The sequence below is a fragment of the Chanos chanos genome, chromosome 6 (genome assembly GCF_902362185.1).
Source record: "Chanos chanos chromosome 6, fChaCha1.1, whole genome shotgun sequence".
Lineage (NCBI taxonomy): Eukaryota > Metazoa > Chordata > Actinopteri > Gonorynchiformes > Chanidae > Chanos > Chanos chanos.
In genome coordinates, this window is record NC_044500.1 from 41394967 (window position 1) to 41411931 (window position 16965).

The 16965-nt window shown below is 41.0% G+C and overlaps 2 protein-coding genes across 2 annotated transcripts; both read right to left on the reverse strand.

Moving 5' to 3' along the window:
* Nucleotides 1-442: 442 nt before the first annotated feature.
* On the reverse strand, nucleotides 443-8574 carry LOC115815425 (monocarboxylate transporter 2-like). Its single transcript, XM_030778379.1, has 4 exons — nucleotides 8358-8574; nucleotides 5730-5873; nucleotides 3320-4159; nucleotides 443-711 (listed from the first exon to the last, which is right to left on the reverse strand). Exons 1-4 carry the CDS (start codon nucleotides 8572-8574, stop codon nucleotides 443-445), a joined length of 1470 nt encoding a protein of 489 aa, XP_030634239.1.
* Nucleotides 8575-12586: 4012 nt separating this feature from the next.
* kbtbd8 (kelch repeat and BTB (POZ) domain containing 8) lies at nucleotides 12587-16687 on the reverse strand. Its single transcript, XM_030777674.1, has 4 exons — nucleotides 16666-16687; nucleotides 15040-15247; nucleotides 13670-14787; nucleotides 12587-13332 (listed from the first exon to the last, which is right to left on the reverse strand). Exons 1-4 carry the CDS (start codon nucleotides 16679-16681, stop codon nucleotides 12869-12871), a joined length of 1806 nt encoding a protein of 601 aa, XP_030633534.1. The 5' UTR covers nucleotides 16682-16687; the 3' UTR covers nucleotides 12587-12868.
* Nucleotides 16688-16965: the final 278 nt, after the last annotated feature.

Below are 16965 nucleotides of genomic sequence, written 5' to 3' on the forward strand. Positions count from 1 at the left end.
TGATAATCTTTTAAAATACATTTCGAATAAAAGCTGCACTAAAATCCTGAAATGTCACTTAAGATCCCTCTTTGAATAAAATAAATGAGATATCTTCAAAAGTCTCCCTGACATATCTTCTGAGGTACTCATGGTTGAAGCATGGAAATGTGCCTGAGTAATCTTCAAAAAAAGTCAAAAAAAGTCACAGATAAATCTAATATACACACACACACACACACACACACACACACACACATATATATATATATGTATATATATATATGTGTGTGTGTGTGTGTGTGTGTGTGTGTGTGTGTGTGTGTTTAATATAATCTAAGACTGCAATCTAGCAAAGCAAACATTTGATACTGTAGGAACCGCTTCCAATGTAGGTATAATGCCAAGCTAAAGTGAACTGAAGACCTCAAAAAAAAAAAAAAAATCCCACCGACAGAGAAAGTTATACTTGGCTGTTCTCCGTCTCTACTTGGCCTTTTGGAGTCTCCAGATCTTCCAGCTGGTCCTCCCCAGCAGCCGTGCTTTCCTGGGCCACACACAGTGCTTCTCCTTCCCTAAGCTCCACTGCTTTCTCCTTGACTTTCCTCTCCCTCTCTAGCAGCCTATCGTTATAATAGTTCATGATGAATAGGAAGAGTCCAGCAACCAGCAGCAGAGCCCCACACATAATGTACATGTATTTGTAGTCGCCAAAGACGTCCACCATGGCGCCTGTCAGGGAGGAAAGAAAGGTAAAGGCTGAGATATATGCCACAGACACTTCAATAGAATTTGATACTTTAGTGTGATAAAAAAAAAATGCTGAAAAAGCCCAAATGAATCATAAGCAGTTCATACACACAAAACAGTAGATGCTGTAGCAAAATTGTGATGATTGATAAAATACTGTTACATTTAGCTAAAACAGTTTTTTTTTTTTAGTCTGTAAAAGTCATTTAAGAAGAGAGTAGTCCAAAAAAAAAACAAAAAAAAAAACTAAGGCCTGTATTGATTTATTCTCCTGATAAAATGCTCCGGCGTGATTTAGCAACTTCAGTGTTATCTAAGAACTCTGATTGATTTATGCGTTGAGAAACCAGGAACTTCAAATGCTCAGCAAACTTCAATCTGACACACAGTTATCTGTAATGAACCTTCTGCACTCATCCACCACACATCTCCCTCGCTTTGAGTCAAGCGGAGTAGTCTGGCATGCATGTTAAACACCTCTACACAGCTCTGATGAAGGCTGTCAAAGCAAAGGGCAAGCTTCAGGTTAGGTAAACCAATTAAAAATAGGATCTTAATGAGTCATTTTCTTCTATGAAACTGATGAAGGAGGGGGAGTGGGGGGTGGGGAGTGGGGGGGGGGGGGGGACTGACCTGGTCTCCACTACGCCAACAACACAGACGGTATTTGATTGATCGCATTCTCCATTTTGGGTGTGTACAGATGACCACCTCCCTCATTAAAGCGGCCGTTGATTGGCGCAACAGTAATTAAGCCCATCTGGCCAAGTCACCTCTTTTTCTTTTTTTTTTAATGTATTCATTGCTTAATTATCACACAGGTAAGGGCCTTTAATGAGTGAATGCTGAACTGAGATTCATTAAACACAAAAAGCAAAAGGCTAATTACAGCAATTTCCTCACTTCTTCCTCATTAGAGTGACCCGGAGGTTTTTGGCATTGGCGCACTACAGTGGCCTGTAACGAGGAGACCTGTAAGGTGGGGGGTGGGGGCGATTGTAATGTTTCTGCGCTCCAGAGGAGAACACTAAACGTATGGGGAGCCACTTATTTACCCCATTAAACGAAGGCCTTGGAAATTAGGTCAGACGGAACAACCAGAAGCCCTATAAATTTCTACCTCGTTAAAAATCAGACCCAAGGAGAACGACGGGAGTACATCCAGCATCTACCGGCCACCTAGCAATGACTTTGACTGGTCAAACACTCTGAAAGGGTTTCTTATAACTTCCACGTATAGGGGGGAAAAAAACCACTACCAGAACAAAACCTCTCTGCATTCCGCAGGAAACTTTTCTATTTTGTCAGCTGATACCCACAGGTGACTCTGACTGTTTGTCTTTCCCCTGGTAAAAGGTTTCTTTAATAACTTTGACAGAGGAAAGACATTTTTTTTTTTCTCCTCTCCCCTTCTCAGTGTTTACATCCAGAAAATCAAAATGAAATGAAAGTGTGCCCAGAGAAATAGTGGAGCATTCCTGCTGATATCCAAGGAGGACAGGGAATAAAATACACATCTACAGTAATTACACAGTCCTTCAAAGTGTAGAGGAAAGCCAACCTATATCTGAGGCAAGGAGAGCTGGGATAACCTTGCTCTTTGATAGCTCATGTTTTCAACTAAGGAGGCTCACGACAGAGGCCTCTTATGGAAGCACACTTTCTACCTCTTGAATTGGTCCAAACAAAACTGAAAAAGAACTTTGTTGCCAAAGTGGTAACATATAACTGAATACAATGCATGCAGATAACACCAAAGCTATCCGCTGCATACAGAAAGGGCCATTCTTATCTAAGCACACAGCCATGGTGTCGTGCAAAAAAAACCAAAAAAAAAAAAACCTCCGGAAACACTCTAAGGTACGAAATAAAAGGCTTGGTAGAGAAAACAGTTCTCACTTTTTATCGTTAAGAGCAGAGATGCTGGTCATGTCCCTGAAACCTTAAAAAAAAAAAAAAACCTGTAGCGCTCTAAGTAGATAATTTAACTGATTTCTGCCTTTGCCATAGCCCTGTTTACGGCGCTAGCGGCCCTTATACCGCGGGCCGAAGGGATTCGGCGAGGAGAACGAGTGAGAGACGTAGGGAGACTTCATTACGCTCCCAGTTACTTAGCTTCGAAAAACGTTCCATTATTTGTGTGGCGAACGAATCCTCCAGCGGGCGTGCCCTGAAAGACTCAGTACCCCGGCTTATTTACAGCAGTAAATAACCGTGACCAATTACAGCTTTTCTTTGGGCCCACTAACCAAGCCAGGGCAGCTTGCTCACCAGCCATAATCCAATTCTGCAGGAATGTCTTACAATAATGACACCCTGGAAAGCATTACAACTCTAGCGAATGCACGCTGGGACGCAGGCAGCAAAGCGTGGGGGAACAACACGGCTTTGGCTCTTGGACAGTTTTGTTTTTCATTTTATTTCTCAGCTGCGGAAAGATATGGCTGGCTTTATTTCTCTCAAGTTATGCCAAAATTACTATAGGGATAAACTGCTCTGTTTGTCAGTATCCAGTTTGCTTTACAACACCTGTATTGAGAAGAACAAAATGGTTTTCCGTGGCTGCCATACATTTCCTTTTTGAGCTTACCTCCAACTGGTGGTCCGAGGAGAACAGGGCAACACTCGATGATGGTAACCAGCCCCACTGCACTGGAGAAACGCTGTGGACCCACCTGGTCCATGAGACACTCAAAGAGCAAAGCACACACCATTCCAAAAGCTGCACCAGAGAAAACTGCGTAAACCACCAGTCCCTCGTAACCAGAGGCCAGGGGACACAGCATATGACAAATGCCATTGCAGATAATGGAAAAACTAAAGAGGTACTGGATTTTGGGGCGGATCCACTTAGTAGTGGCAAAGAAGCCTGTTCCCGGCCTGGCAAACATGTCTACCACAGCCAGGATGGAGAGCAGAAAAGCGGCAGAGTATTCGTCCACTCCCTGTTGCTTGGCATAAGGGGTGAGGAAAACTATTGGAGCAAAAATTCCAAAGAACAAGATTACGTTTCCCACAAGGTAAATAAGAAACCCTCTGTGCTTAAAGAGAGATAAGTCCAGGAATCGGTTGACAACATCCATACAGCTGTCCTTCTCCCGTCTCGCCTGTCCGTTCATTAGTCCATCATCTGCAGCAGAGGTCTCCTTCAGCGCTCCGCTGGACCGCGTCCTCTTATTTCCGTGAAGGCCTCCGTCAACAGGCCTCATCAGAGATCCAGCAACACAGCAATTCAAGAGCATGGCCCCCAAAATGAAGAAACTTCCTCTCCAACCAAAGTTGTTGAACAGAAACTGGTTTAGCGGGGCCAGGGTGGAAAGAAAAACTGGACTTCCCGCCATGGCGAGGCCATTTGCTAGAGGTCTCCTTTGCTCGAAATATGTCCCAATTATTGTCAGAGATGGTTGAAGGTTAAAGGAGAGTCCAAAACCTAAGCAATAAATAAATAAATAAAGACGTATATGAAGTTATATTTTAAAGCTCACGTATAAAGCGTAAATGCAAAGTGTGCCGTGATTACATTAAGGCCAATTCTGCTCTGTGCACATTAGGGTTCCATCTCATTTCACATTGCCAACTAAAAACTCATTAACGGAAGCTGAAATAATTTCAGAAATGATTCCTCCATTTAAATGGTAATAAATTAGAGACTCTGGGTAATTCATTCACTTCTACCTCCTTTGCCAAAAATCCAATTTAATGGTGTCTCATTCTCTAAATGAGCATCTTATTCTCTAAATGAGTCCTCACTTCAAGATAGAGAACAGCAGGTAGAGGAAAAGACTCATATATTCCATCATTCTCCGTTCTCGGGAAGACCTGCAGCTCATAATCCCCCCACTGAACAATACTTCCCGTGAATTTCAATTTCTCCAGTCATATCCCTTTCTTTAATAGCTACTCAAAGTTCACCAGTAACTATTCCCAAAAACAGCTTTCATTTGCATACTTGGTAAATAAAGGTTAAATACCTACAACATGCATATCACTGATTCATTTTAATTCATTTGTGTCGTGTAGATCTACGTAGAGAGGAGTGCAGAGATCTTCATCAACTATAAATGATGTCACTGACTGATAGCTGTAAGGACTGCAACGGACATAGTCTCTCTGGTCCCTTATTATCCAACAATAAGGAAGTAAAAGAGTTTGCATGTCAGATGAGAACTGCCCAGTCGAAGGACTTCTCTGGGCAATAAAAGAGGGTGTGGGCTCTCTGGATAAAGTGACAGGGGAAAAACAAGAGGTCACTTTCTTTCCCCAGAGCTGACCTAGGCCTCATAGGGGTTTTTCGAGCCACATCTCTCTCCTACCAGGTCTTCATGCCAGGCTGTCCAACAGTAATGAGGCTCACCATGCGCTCCCCTGAGGCGGCAGTGCGGCCCCACACAGTAGGGCACCAGGATGTCACCAACTTAATTACACTCCCTGTGCCGTCCCAGGGCTCAAGTCACTGGCTTACACTTAGGGACTGAGAGATAGTGTGTGTGTGTGTGTGTGTGTGTGTGTGTGTGTGTGTGTGTGTGTGTGTGTGAGTGTGTGTGAGAGAGAGAGAGAGAGAGAGAGAGAGAGAGAGAGTGTGTGTGAGAGAGAGTGAGAGAAGATGTTTGCTCCCTATGCTCAGGCTGTAAGCACATCAATGAGGGATACTGGGACCATAGTGAACTCTGCAGTGAATCTTTATCTACTAACAGGGACCCAAAAGGCTATAAAATGGTAAACAACAACCACACTCCATCTGCAAACTCCAATTAGCTCTACAGTAGTTTCCATTCAGAATCTCTAATGGCGTATTTTAGTTCAGGGGTTCTAACTCTGTGCTTTACTCCATTCTCTTCAGGGAGCGCATAAACCGATCAGAATTTTCTGATACTCCATACAAAAAAAATAAATAAAACCTTTTTAACATTTTACAGATACAATCACTTTGAAAATGTTAGCTAATTATGTAAGGAGTAACAGAGCTCAAGTTCTAACGAAGATACTAAATCAATACGTACCTCCAATGACACCAATGCACAAGTATAGATGCAGTATGGTAGAACCAAAAGAGGCAGCTACCAATGCAACACTACACATGAACCCTCCAGCTATGACTATGGGTCGACTGCCATACCGGTTAACAAGGATACTGCTAACAGGCCCTGCAACAGGAGAGAAAGGACAGAGAAGTCATTTTTGTCTTTTTTTTTTTTTTTTAACTCAAGGCAAACAGTAAATTAACATTACAATCCAATGTTCCCCACACTTCTCATTTATCTATCTCCTGTAGCCATCCTTCATCATGCCATTTTGTTTCTCATCTGAGTTTAATAGCAACCTCCTCTAATGACACCTATTAGATCAAAGTCACGATTCACATTACTTTGATCTTGAGGAACATAACCGCAGAAAGAGAAACTGATCATCTAAATAGTGTGCATAAATCAGTTGGTTGTTTTTGGGCTTTTTTTTTTTTTTTGTCTCTATGGAAGGACCCGGGTTTTTCTTTTCACAGGAAAATTAAAAAATCCAGAGGCTCTTAGCACTTAAAGCCACAGAAAAGAAAAATACCAATTCATTATAGAGAGACACTGACAGGGATATTTTAAAAGAGGGTGCTGACCGAAAAAAAAAAAAAAAAAAAAAGCAATGTGTGAACATGACCGTGCACTATTCCAATATCATTTGAAAACATTACACAGGCATATTTGCAGTAATCTATTATGTGAAGAGGAAAAAAAAACTACTTGTGAGTGAGAAAAGTGAGAAAAACTGAACAAGCATTTTGTAATTTTCATAAACAACGCAAACCGATGTGTGCTGTTCATGAAAAAAAAAAAAAAAGAAAAAAAGACAGAAAAGAAAAAAAGTATATGGAAGCAATCAAAATATTAAAATATTTCCATTTCATTTCTGAGCCTATGGCATTAATGATAAATCATCTTCCACCTCATGGCATCTCATTGAAGGAAAACTGAAAGCCATCAATCAAAGGGACGTGTTGGCTGTCCTGATTACAGGGGTTTTAGCATTCTGTTTGCCTAGGCTCAGAGAGATCTACGGCCCCAGGTCACTGAAAACTCTACGTAAACAATGGTTGAATTACATGTTTGGTACGAGGGGGAATTTTCAGAAGCATGTAGACATATTTATCAAAATAAATAACAGACTGAACTAATGCGTTTCTTTTTCTTTTTTTTCTTTTTTTTTGCTACAAAGTGGATGAACGTAATTTTGAAAAGAAAATTATGCAAGTCACGAAAAGGCTCTTCACAAATAAGAAAAGAGAAAAAGGGGCCATTACTCTTTCAAAATGTGATAAACAAATAAATAATGAAACGAACTATTCACAAATAGCATGTGTACCGTACTGTACGGGAAACAACCACCAATGGTGACCAGAAGCCTCTGTATATAATTTCATTGGAGACAGTTTCACTCACTGCAGGGTGGCATCCCATGTGTAATCAAAGATCTCTACCCCATTACAGTTCTCTCATGTCTGACTGCTAAAGTCAAATTCCCTCAGATAAGGTTATCATAGCCTTCCCAAGGGACTGTGGGCAAAACTCAGAACCCACTGAACCTGTGTCTGATGTATTTCTCTTGTCTTTCTTCTACCATGGGGGTCACGCTGTAAAAGTGAAGCCAAGGACAATATGATGAAGCCCTGTGTCGTCACTATTCCACCAGGGAACACCGCGACTCTCTCCACTGATGACCCTGTATACCACTAACCTTGAGACTACGAATAGGTTTCTCTCAATTTGGTATGCCACCTCCAAGCAAGCCATACAACAAACCACACCAAAAAAAAAAAATTGAAACAGCTATCAGATCCCATGTCTAATGGTTCCTGCTATTTTTTAAGCCTCTCTCTGCCAAAGGAAAAAAAAAAACCACTTTGTTGATTTTTTTTTTTTTTACTGATAGCCCTGTCATGGGAATTTTTATTTAAGAGGGTCCATTTTTAAAAATTGGTACAGAAATACTAAAATGCCAAGACTTCTACACTCATGGAGGTCCTGTCTCCATTCAAAAGCTCTCAGATGCGTCCTCCCATGGCCCATGCAGAGGGAGAGTTTATATTGCCCAGAATGCATATCAGTTTCAGCTGCAGTGAAAATGAAGATACTCGTGGAGTAGCTATACATGCTTTCTCCACAGGGAATAATGTTAACAACGTATATGAATGTTAATTCTATTCTCTTACTTCTCTGAAGATTTATGATTCTGTTCTCTTACATCTCTGAAAAGTTATGAGCATTTACTTGTATTTTGACTAAAAAGTTCATTTTCACTTAATGTATGTTTTCTGCGCCTCCAAAAGCAAGAAGAAAACAATGACAATATAACAGAACGTTTCTTGAATTTTGTCTGAATATTTTATTTTAATGTTATTTTTTTTTTTTGTAAATATCTAATATCCCTGCAGACATCTAATAATTGTGATTAGTATGATAGTCATTATGCTGATATATGCAGCAAAGTGAACAGGAATTGTGTGAAATTCCAAATACTGCCCGGTTTTAATAAGGCACTGATGAGAATTGACTGGAAAGCTATTATTGGTATATAGCTTTATCCTGAACACAGCTTACAGTAAGTTATAGATGATGTTCACAGAGAACGTGAAAAACGCTTACCCCCTGCATGCATTACAGCAAGCATAATGGAGGATATCCATGCAATCTCACTGTACGATACAGCAAAGTATTCCTGGATCTCTTTGAAGTAGATGGTGATGGCCTTTGGGAATGCATAGGAGAAGCCAATAGAAATGAAAGCTCCAAGCACCACTGCCCATCCCCAGCCCCCATCTGGTGGGGTATAGCCCAAACCTGAGTCTGGAGCAGGAGACATGTCGACTTGACTGGGAGGTGAAAGTGGACATCATTAGTACACTCATTTACAAATTATGCTCAATGTGCCCTTTGCCCTTTTTAAGTTAATCAGTGTTTACCATTCAGCAGCAGCACAAGCATGTGACATCAAGTTGCTGTCCTCACCATCATTTTAAACTAGTCCAGTCTGCTCCACCCCTCCCACCAACCCCCACCATACATACCACCAGAGCAGCTGAAGTAACAAACAGTCCAGTCTTGGAATGTGTAAAACTGTAAGTATTTACACAAGTTATTAACTAAGCAGAACGCTCATATATACGTTCAGTATTAAAGGGCAAAACAGGAAAATGGTCATAACAACGGTGCAAAGATACAGAAATATTATTATTACTTATACGCAGACTACGATGGCACTTAGTTCTGGACCTATTACCAAAGTACTTCTAACACACAAGTCGAAAACATTTCCAACACCAAAGGGGAAACTGCGACTGATTATTTCAATTTAAATGAAAAACTGAAAAAAAAAGGTGTCAACTGACCATATTATGCCTATACTGACGACATGCAACATTTCACAAGCACTAGTCCCCCACACGTAGACACATACTTGCTAGGATGCTTTTCGTTTAGATTGTGAGATACTAATTTGTCACTGCAATGCAGAATGGAAATGACTACTAAATGACCTTATATGTGTATGCGTTTCACACGATGCTGTGGAAATAGATCTTATGCGACGACACTCAAGAACAATCAAGAACAAACTTCAGAACATGCGATACGGTTACGAATCAAATGAATACACTTACCTTTGCAATGAAACTTTTACGCACTACGACGCGCTTTACTTTGTACTAATTACGTTCCCACTGACATTAAATCACGTGTTAAACCTCAGAGGCTGAAGTGTAATCAATGAACAGTAAAGGACTATAAAATGGCTTGAACTCGTTTTACCCGGTCGGACACAATGCCTTGACAGAAAAGAAAGTGATTAAGTTATGAGACACCGGCTAAGACTATAGGTAAGACAATGGCCTCTTTAAAACACCGCCTTTTTCGTTGTCATTTCTCATTTATTTAACTTCCCCCGCACAACTTCTTTACTTAATAAATTATTAATTTAATTTTCCCGCACACCCAGCCACGTGGTTTATTCGCTCAAGGCCATGAAATGCAGCTTGCAACGTGTAAATAATTAAACTCAAGATTGGGTTTTTATTGTTTTATTTTCAAATTATGTGCAATGTGAATTTCACAGTAGAGATCAATGTATATTTACCAAACTCGCATACCATACAAACAAGCAAACAAAACGGGGGGAAAAATAATTATGAAGTAAAAATACAAGAGGAACTCGCTTGTATCCATCCTTGGGGACACTTTGAACAATGGTTTTTGAACATGTAGATGGTAGCAATCTCTACAGCTTCAGCACAAAGAGCAGGCAACAACACAAAAGTATTTTCTCACTTCCTGGAAAGAGTTTTGTACATCTGACATGACTAGTGTGTTGGAGTTTCTGGAGCACTGTACTTTCTGACTGTAATGCACCATGTAGAATTGATCATGACGAATAATAGGCCAACCCAGGTACAAACACACACGCACAATTTACAAAATAATAATAATAATAATAATAATAAAATAAAAATGTTGATCAGGTTTTTCATGTTTCTTTTTTTCCAACAGAGTCATTTGACATTTACCTAACGAAACTATGAGTATATATTGAAAATAGAAAAAAAAAAAATACATATGAAACAAATCACATCTATTATTCAAGTTGGAGAAAAAAAAAAAACAGGAACCGTAAAAAACTGTGCAAGTACAGCAAACGTATAGTACAGTATATTACACGTATAACAAACCAACTGAATACAGTACTGTGTATGAGTATTAATCCTGAGAATAGTCCGTTTTCTGGTTCCCAAGCTACTGAGCTTTTAAGCATTCGTGACAGAGCTGTCCCCAGGGTGTATCACACCAGAGTCACATCAAAAAATCCTTTCACCTTCATCCTCTACCTCTGCAGCAGCAGCTAATCGCTGTTCTGGCAGGGGTCAAATGAGTGACAAATAACATGAAAGCATATTTGCAGTCCATTTAGAAATGGCCTTTATTGTATCTATGCAGAATGTGGCTTTTAATTTTGCTGTCGCTGTTCAATGCTGTAGAGACAGAGCTACATGATTCAACATTGCTGATTTAGGGAGAAGAAGAGGAAGGGGGGGAAAAAAAAAAAAAAAAAAAAAAGGGATGTAGTGCAAACTCAAGATGCCACAGGAACCTGCTCATGAAAAAAAACCAAAAAACAAAACTGTTACCGCTACAACAGGAACATTTCCCAATGGCTGTCAAAACTGTGAAATTCTATACAAGATTGTCAAAAAAGCAGCACCAAAAAGATTAGTTGTCATCATCTTCTCTTTTTTTTTTCTCTCTCTCCATATGACACCAGATCTGGATACAATGCGAATTGAGTGTTCACACAAAGGGATACTTCATGGAGACTTCTTTTTTTTTTTTTCTCGTTTCTTGAAGGGTGCTCGGTAAAGTTTACAGTGGCAGACCTTTGAAATTGGGAAAAAAAAAAAAAAAGAAAAGAAAAACCCAAAACGCTTCAGTGCAACGTTGAGTACTGTAAGACTTCTGTGTGAGATACTGCCAGGCACAGGACCCAAACTGACGCCTGTGGTCAATAGGCACAATGACATCCTACAGGACCAGTCCAAAATGAATACACCACTGGCATTTTCCCATAGTCTTCCCTTTTCACCCCTCACTCGATGCTGGTAGAGCAAGCCCAATAATATTGACTTTATATCCACAATCTTAAATCACCACATGTAATGATATTTAATGCACTTTTGCAAATGAATTGAACAGCTTAACAAGTTTTTGAATTATTGCTACTAGGAACCAGAAACTTCTTTGAAAGCTCAGACTCCTTAAAAAGCAAATTTAAAATGCATTTAAGAGATGTCTCCACCACGTCTGATGGACGCCGTTTTCGCGTTTTAGACATACAATAGACTGAAGTCCACAGAGGGCCAATGCCAAATGGAGCAGTTCTCATCGCTTCTTGATCAATACTTCTTCTCCATCAATTTCTCTTCAGGTCTCATCAAACATTCTCCGTATTTTGGCTGTCAGCAACCCTATTGCCTGGTTAGATTTTTATTATTATTATGATTATTATTATTATTATCATTATTATTTAATGACTCTCAGCTACACATACAGCTGGTCTCCTTTTGCTTACTCCAATATGGAGACTGAGTATAGACTTTTATAAGAATAGATCCTTTATGGTTACCTCTCTCATATATGGCCTGGCTGGTGACATATATTGTAAGATATAGCTTCAAAGTTGGAACGGGAAATTCTCATGTAAAGTATGATAAAAAAAAAACTGAAAACGATGCATAAAACTGCAGTGACATCATGAGACATACTGGTTGACAAAATAATAATAATAAGAATAAAAAAAAAATACTACAACAAAAGGAAGCATGTATTTTTCTAAAATAGCACTGCAGCCATCTACACATCTTGGCAACTGAACAAGACAACTCTAAATAATAACAAAGCTCTCACATACAATTTAACAAATCAAAAAACAAACACCTTTCCTACCGGTGGCAATAAAATGTTAAAACTAGACCAAAAAACAAACCAAAAAAAAAGAAACACAAAATCTTCAGACCTAGCTACCTAATGGTGAGCCAAACCGCTCAACATACCCGTATGAATATATATTTATATATAGCTTTTATATATATATATGTGTGTGTGTGTGTGTTAATTTATCATTATTTAAATTTCTGATGCCAACACACTGCATGTCCATTTCTAAAGGACATCTATCACACTGTCCCTCAACACTGCATCCCAAACAACTAAAGAAAAAAAATTGTCCTAACAAACTAAGGAGATATAATGGAACAAAATGGCTCAACACACGTTCACAAAAAATATGATAATTGCACTTATGATTCTTTTTTTTCTGTTTGTTTGTTTTACTACTGTACAACAAGCAATAGTGTGGGTGCTTGGTGCTCAATTGGAGAAAGGCAAATACTGCAACCTTTAAACGCATCCCCATTCTGTCACTGAAACCCCCCCATACCATTTTTAAGACTCCTCTGCAGTCTTCTTGCTGGGAACACAGACAGCACCATGTATAGGGTAGGAGCACACACACACGCGCGCACGCACACACGCACACACACGCACGCACGCACACACACACGCTATCGATATTGGCTGTTTGTAAACAGCGCGTCTCATCTCTCGGCTCTCGCTCAAAGCACTTTCTGAAGACACTGAGGGTACAGTTTGGCCACCACGCATTCGAAATGGCGGCCGAGGTCCCAAAGGCGGTCCGGAGTCTCGTAGACCTTGGTCCACTGATCTGCCTCGTCATCGTACTGATAGAGGGAATTCTTTCGGCTGGTGCGGAACACATGCTCCTCCACCATGACCTGGGTGGCCCTGACAAACAGGTGCAACTTGCCCTGCAGGTGTATAACTTTGATGTAAGGATTCGTGGCATGGTCGAAGGGAAGGTCCCTCCTGCGATTCCAGGTGTTCTGCTCGATGTCGTAGACTTCCACGATAAAGGTACGCTGGTGGTTTTTGCAGATGCCAGCGATATAATAGATACAGTTCTGATGCAGGGCCGCCAAGCCCTGGCTGCGAGGGACAGTCATAGGGGCCAGGTGGCCCCAGTAGTCTTTACGAGGATCAAAACAGAAGAAATATTCTTCTGCAAATGAAACAAACACAAACCACAGAGGTCAGTTTGATCCAGTAAAAAAGGTGAAATGAACTGCAGGAAAATGAAGGTGAGTTTGCACCTATAAAACACACTGCAAATCTGCACATGTAACGACAAAAGGAACCCCCTTTTATTTTCTGACCGATTAGAGTAACTTAAGGTAGCTCTATGAAGGAAGGAGCAAAGCAAACAAGTGATCAAATTTGTGATGTTTGCTTATGGGGCAATGTGATCTGATTGATGCATTGATACAAAAGGCTTATTTAATTCCTTTCATAGTGAAATGTACTCATTATGCAGATGGGGAACCCGGTGACTCACTTACCTTGAATGACATAGATACGATCCTTATACTCAATAGCACTGTGGAACTCCATTGCGACTGGTATTGGGCTGACTGCAGTCCAACAGTTGTCCCTGGTGTCATAACACTCCACCGACTTAAGTGCATTGCGGCCATCCCCCTCGTATACTCGTCCTCCAATCGCGTAAAGCTTTCCACAGCAGTGCACCAGTTTGCAACCTATACGCGCTCTCAACATGGGCGAGCGCGGAAGCCAGCGGTTTCCGGCATGGTCGTACTGCCAGAAGTCGCTCTCCGCTCTGTGGTCGATACACACCTCGCTGTTACTTGGCCTGTAGCCTCCTGCGATGAAGATGTCGTTTTCCGACGTCACCAGGATCCCAACCTCTCGGAGGTCATTGGGCGGCTTGCAGAGCTTATAAACCTTCCCAGCCACCGTATCCAGGCAAGGCACCGTCTGCTTCTTCCCTGAGTGCTTGTGGGCCGCGTCAAAACAGATGACCATTTCGGAGGCGGTCATGCCGAGGCGCTGGGGGCAGCCGTTGGTTCCGTTGAGTCTGCCCTTGTCAGAGGGATCCTTGGACAGGGCGAGGGCGAAGGCTGGGGGTATCCCGTTGAGAAAAGTCTCATCCAGCAAAGGTAGCCGTATGCATTTGGTGAAGACCTCGGCAAGGTCGGCTTCCCTCCGCTGGCGGTCGTGTTCCAGCCAACGGACGATGCTTTCGTACACGTGTTCTTCTTTCTCCACATTCAGGTTATCGTTGTTCAAGATGCTAACCAGCTGCTCTTTGGTCAGGTGGAGGAACTCCTGCTCGCCCATTACGCACAAAAACTTCTTGCGGATGTAGTCCTGGGAGCGTTCGCGCAGCTCCTGATGACCGTAGGCCTCGGCAAACATGAAGACCCCGATGCAGTTCTGGGGGTCCAGACGGCTTATCATGAACTGGGCACACTGGTCTTGAAGGGCTGGGATCTGAAAAATGCTGGCCGCCGTAAACAGGGCCTGGACGTTCGACTCAGACAATGTGACCCTGGAGGTGTAGGCGTAGTCCAGGACCAAGTGCATGGATTCGGACTCAACACCAACAATCCGGACTTCCCTCTGGTTGCTCTCTGTAAGGCCACTGGTGAACATAGATCTAGGGAAGAAAACAAATGACACAATTTCAAAAAAACTGTAAGAGCTAGACCACTTTGATTCAAAAATGTGTATGCGAACACACACATTCACACATATGCAAAATAACATTTCAGTAAAGATTAAAATCACTGCTTTATAACACTGGTAAGGAGAACCAGTAAAGTAAGTACAACCATTCAATTACATAAAGTGTGAGGTAATGTCAGCACAAAAGGCTTTTGAATTGTGAGATTTGATGCCTCATTCTTACCTGAAATAAGGGCTGATGGCAGCAAGGACGTTTCTATGACATGAGAACGTTTTGCCATGGTCCACTTCAACGACTATGTCAGTAAGCTGTGCTTCATCATACATAGCTTTCAGTTGCTGGAGGATGTTGCAAGCATGCAGGGCATCTACCCCGTTGAAGCTTGTACACGCAGGAGTCCCATTCTGTACTTGTAACAGCTTTCCAACATCTGTAGTGAGAGACATTACATGCCAGGAAGAAGATATCTGAAATCAAATCAAACTCACTGACATCTATTGATGACCTGGTGCAATCTGACTATGTCCCAGCAATGTAATTTCCATGAATGGTGTACTAAAAACTGAAAGGGAAAGAGGAAAGTGCTTTTTAACATACACTGAACGTATTTAAAGGGATTACTGATTGATATGTGGTCATGTTAAGGTCTGAAGAACTTCGGTGTTCAAATGAATGTAAATACACAAACATCAAAACTATAGATCTAGAGCTACATATATGAAAGAGAAAAAAAAAAAAAAACACTGTCACGTGCAAATTTGAGGAGGGTACGTTAGCGAAATAATCCTATCTACTAACATTAGCGCTTTAAGAGAGGGAGAAAAACTTTTTTCTGATCTATGGATTCTGTTTAATGGCCAACATTTGCTGGTTTTGACCATATTTGTTGCCTAGTCAATATCTAGATTAAAAGCTGTTTAGAAACAAGTTTGTAAATGGCATTATTTGGATTCTTGCTTCTGAAGCGAGGTGACGAAACGAAGGCCAGTCTACGGCTTTTCAGACCCACACTTTGATAGCTAACATACTAGTTACAACTATGCCAAAGTTGCCTCCTACTATGACTTTTATGCCGAGTCCATTTAGTCACCAGACATGACTTTGTAAACTACTGATTATCAAAGCACATGAGTTGAGGAACAACAAGAAGCTTTCACAGACCATTAACTGTTAACTCATAATGAGTAGTTCGTGAGCACTTCATAAACATTTTCTGTGACAGTCCAATTCAGAACCAACTTCCTTCAGCAATGAAAATCGTCTTAAAATTAGCTTCTATAGCCCGATGACACGAAAGCCGATTTTAGATGGCAAGCAATTTAGCTAGCATACAAACTTTATCAGCCACCTAATCTGCTGAGAACGAGACAAAAAAAATAGCTTGCCTCGCTAGCCTCAGATAGCCGGCTAACCTAAATACATGCTAGCGTTACCTCGCGAGCTGTCTGGGTTAAATAGACATGTCGTGAATCTCACATAATAGTGTATACTTCATCAGATTTTTAGTGGCAGTCACAAGAATTAGAACAAATTGGAAACGCATCTCGAAAGTAAATGAATTAGTACCGATTATTATTGAACTCAGTGAGCCACCTTAGCTGTCGTCGCTTAAATGTTTACACAACCAGAAGGCTCGGATAAATCCAGTCTAGCTAGTTAGCTACCACACGGCACTTTTCAGAGCAGAAAGAAACAACCATTCATGTTGTCTGTAGTACATAACGAATTTATCAACAACAGTATTTAATTTATAAAACTAATTGGCAAGACATTATTAGAATATTAAGTTGCAAACTTTCAACATTCGTTGAACAAGTTGGATTCCTCAAAGAAATAAGAACCTCTTACCCCCACTGGCAGCCATTCTCGCCCAGTCTGTATCACTGCGGCTGGGAAAACGTCATTAGAGGATCTGTGCCCCGGAAACAGGAAACAGCCAATCATTATCCGAGAAAGCATCCGAGGAGCCAATAGTATTCAGTTTCTGCAAAAACTAGGAAGAATATTTGAAGAGATTGGAATTATAAGAGAGAACTACACAAACCAGATGGCCTGCCAATAACATCACATCCCAGCTGCGAATCGCTCGTTGGATGATATTAACAAACATGTATTTGCTGGAGTTAATCATGAGTGCTACCTGATTTG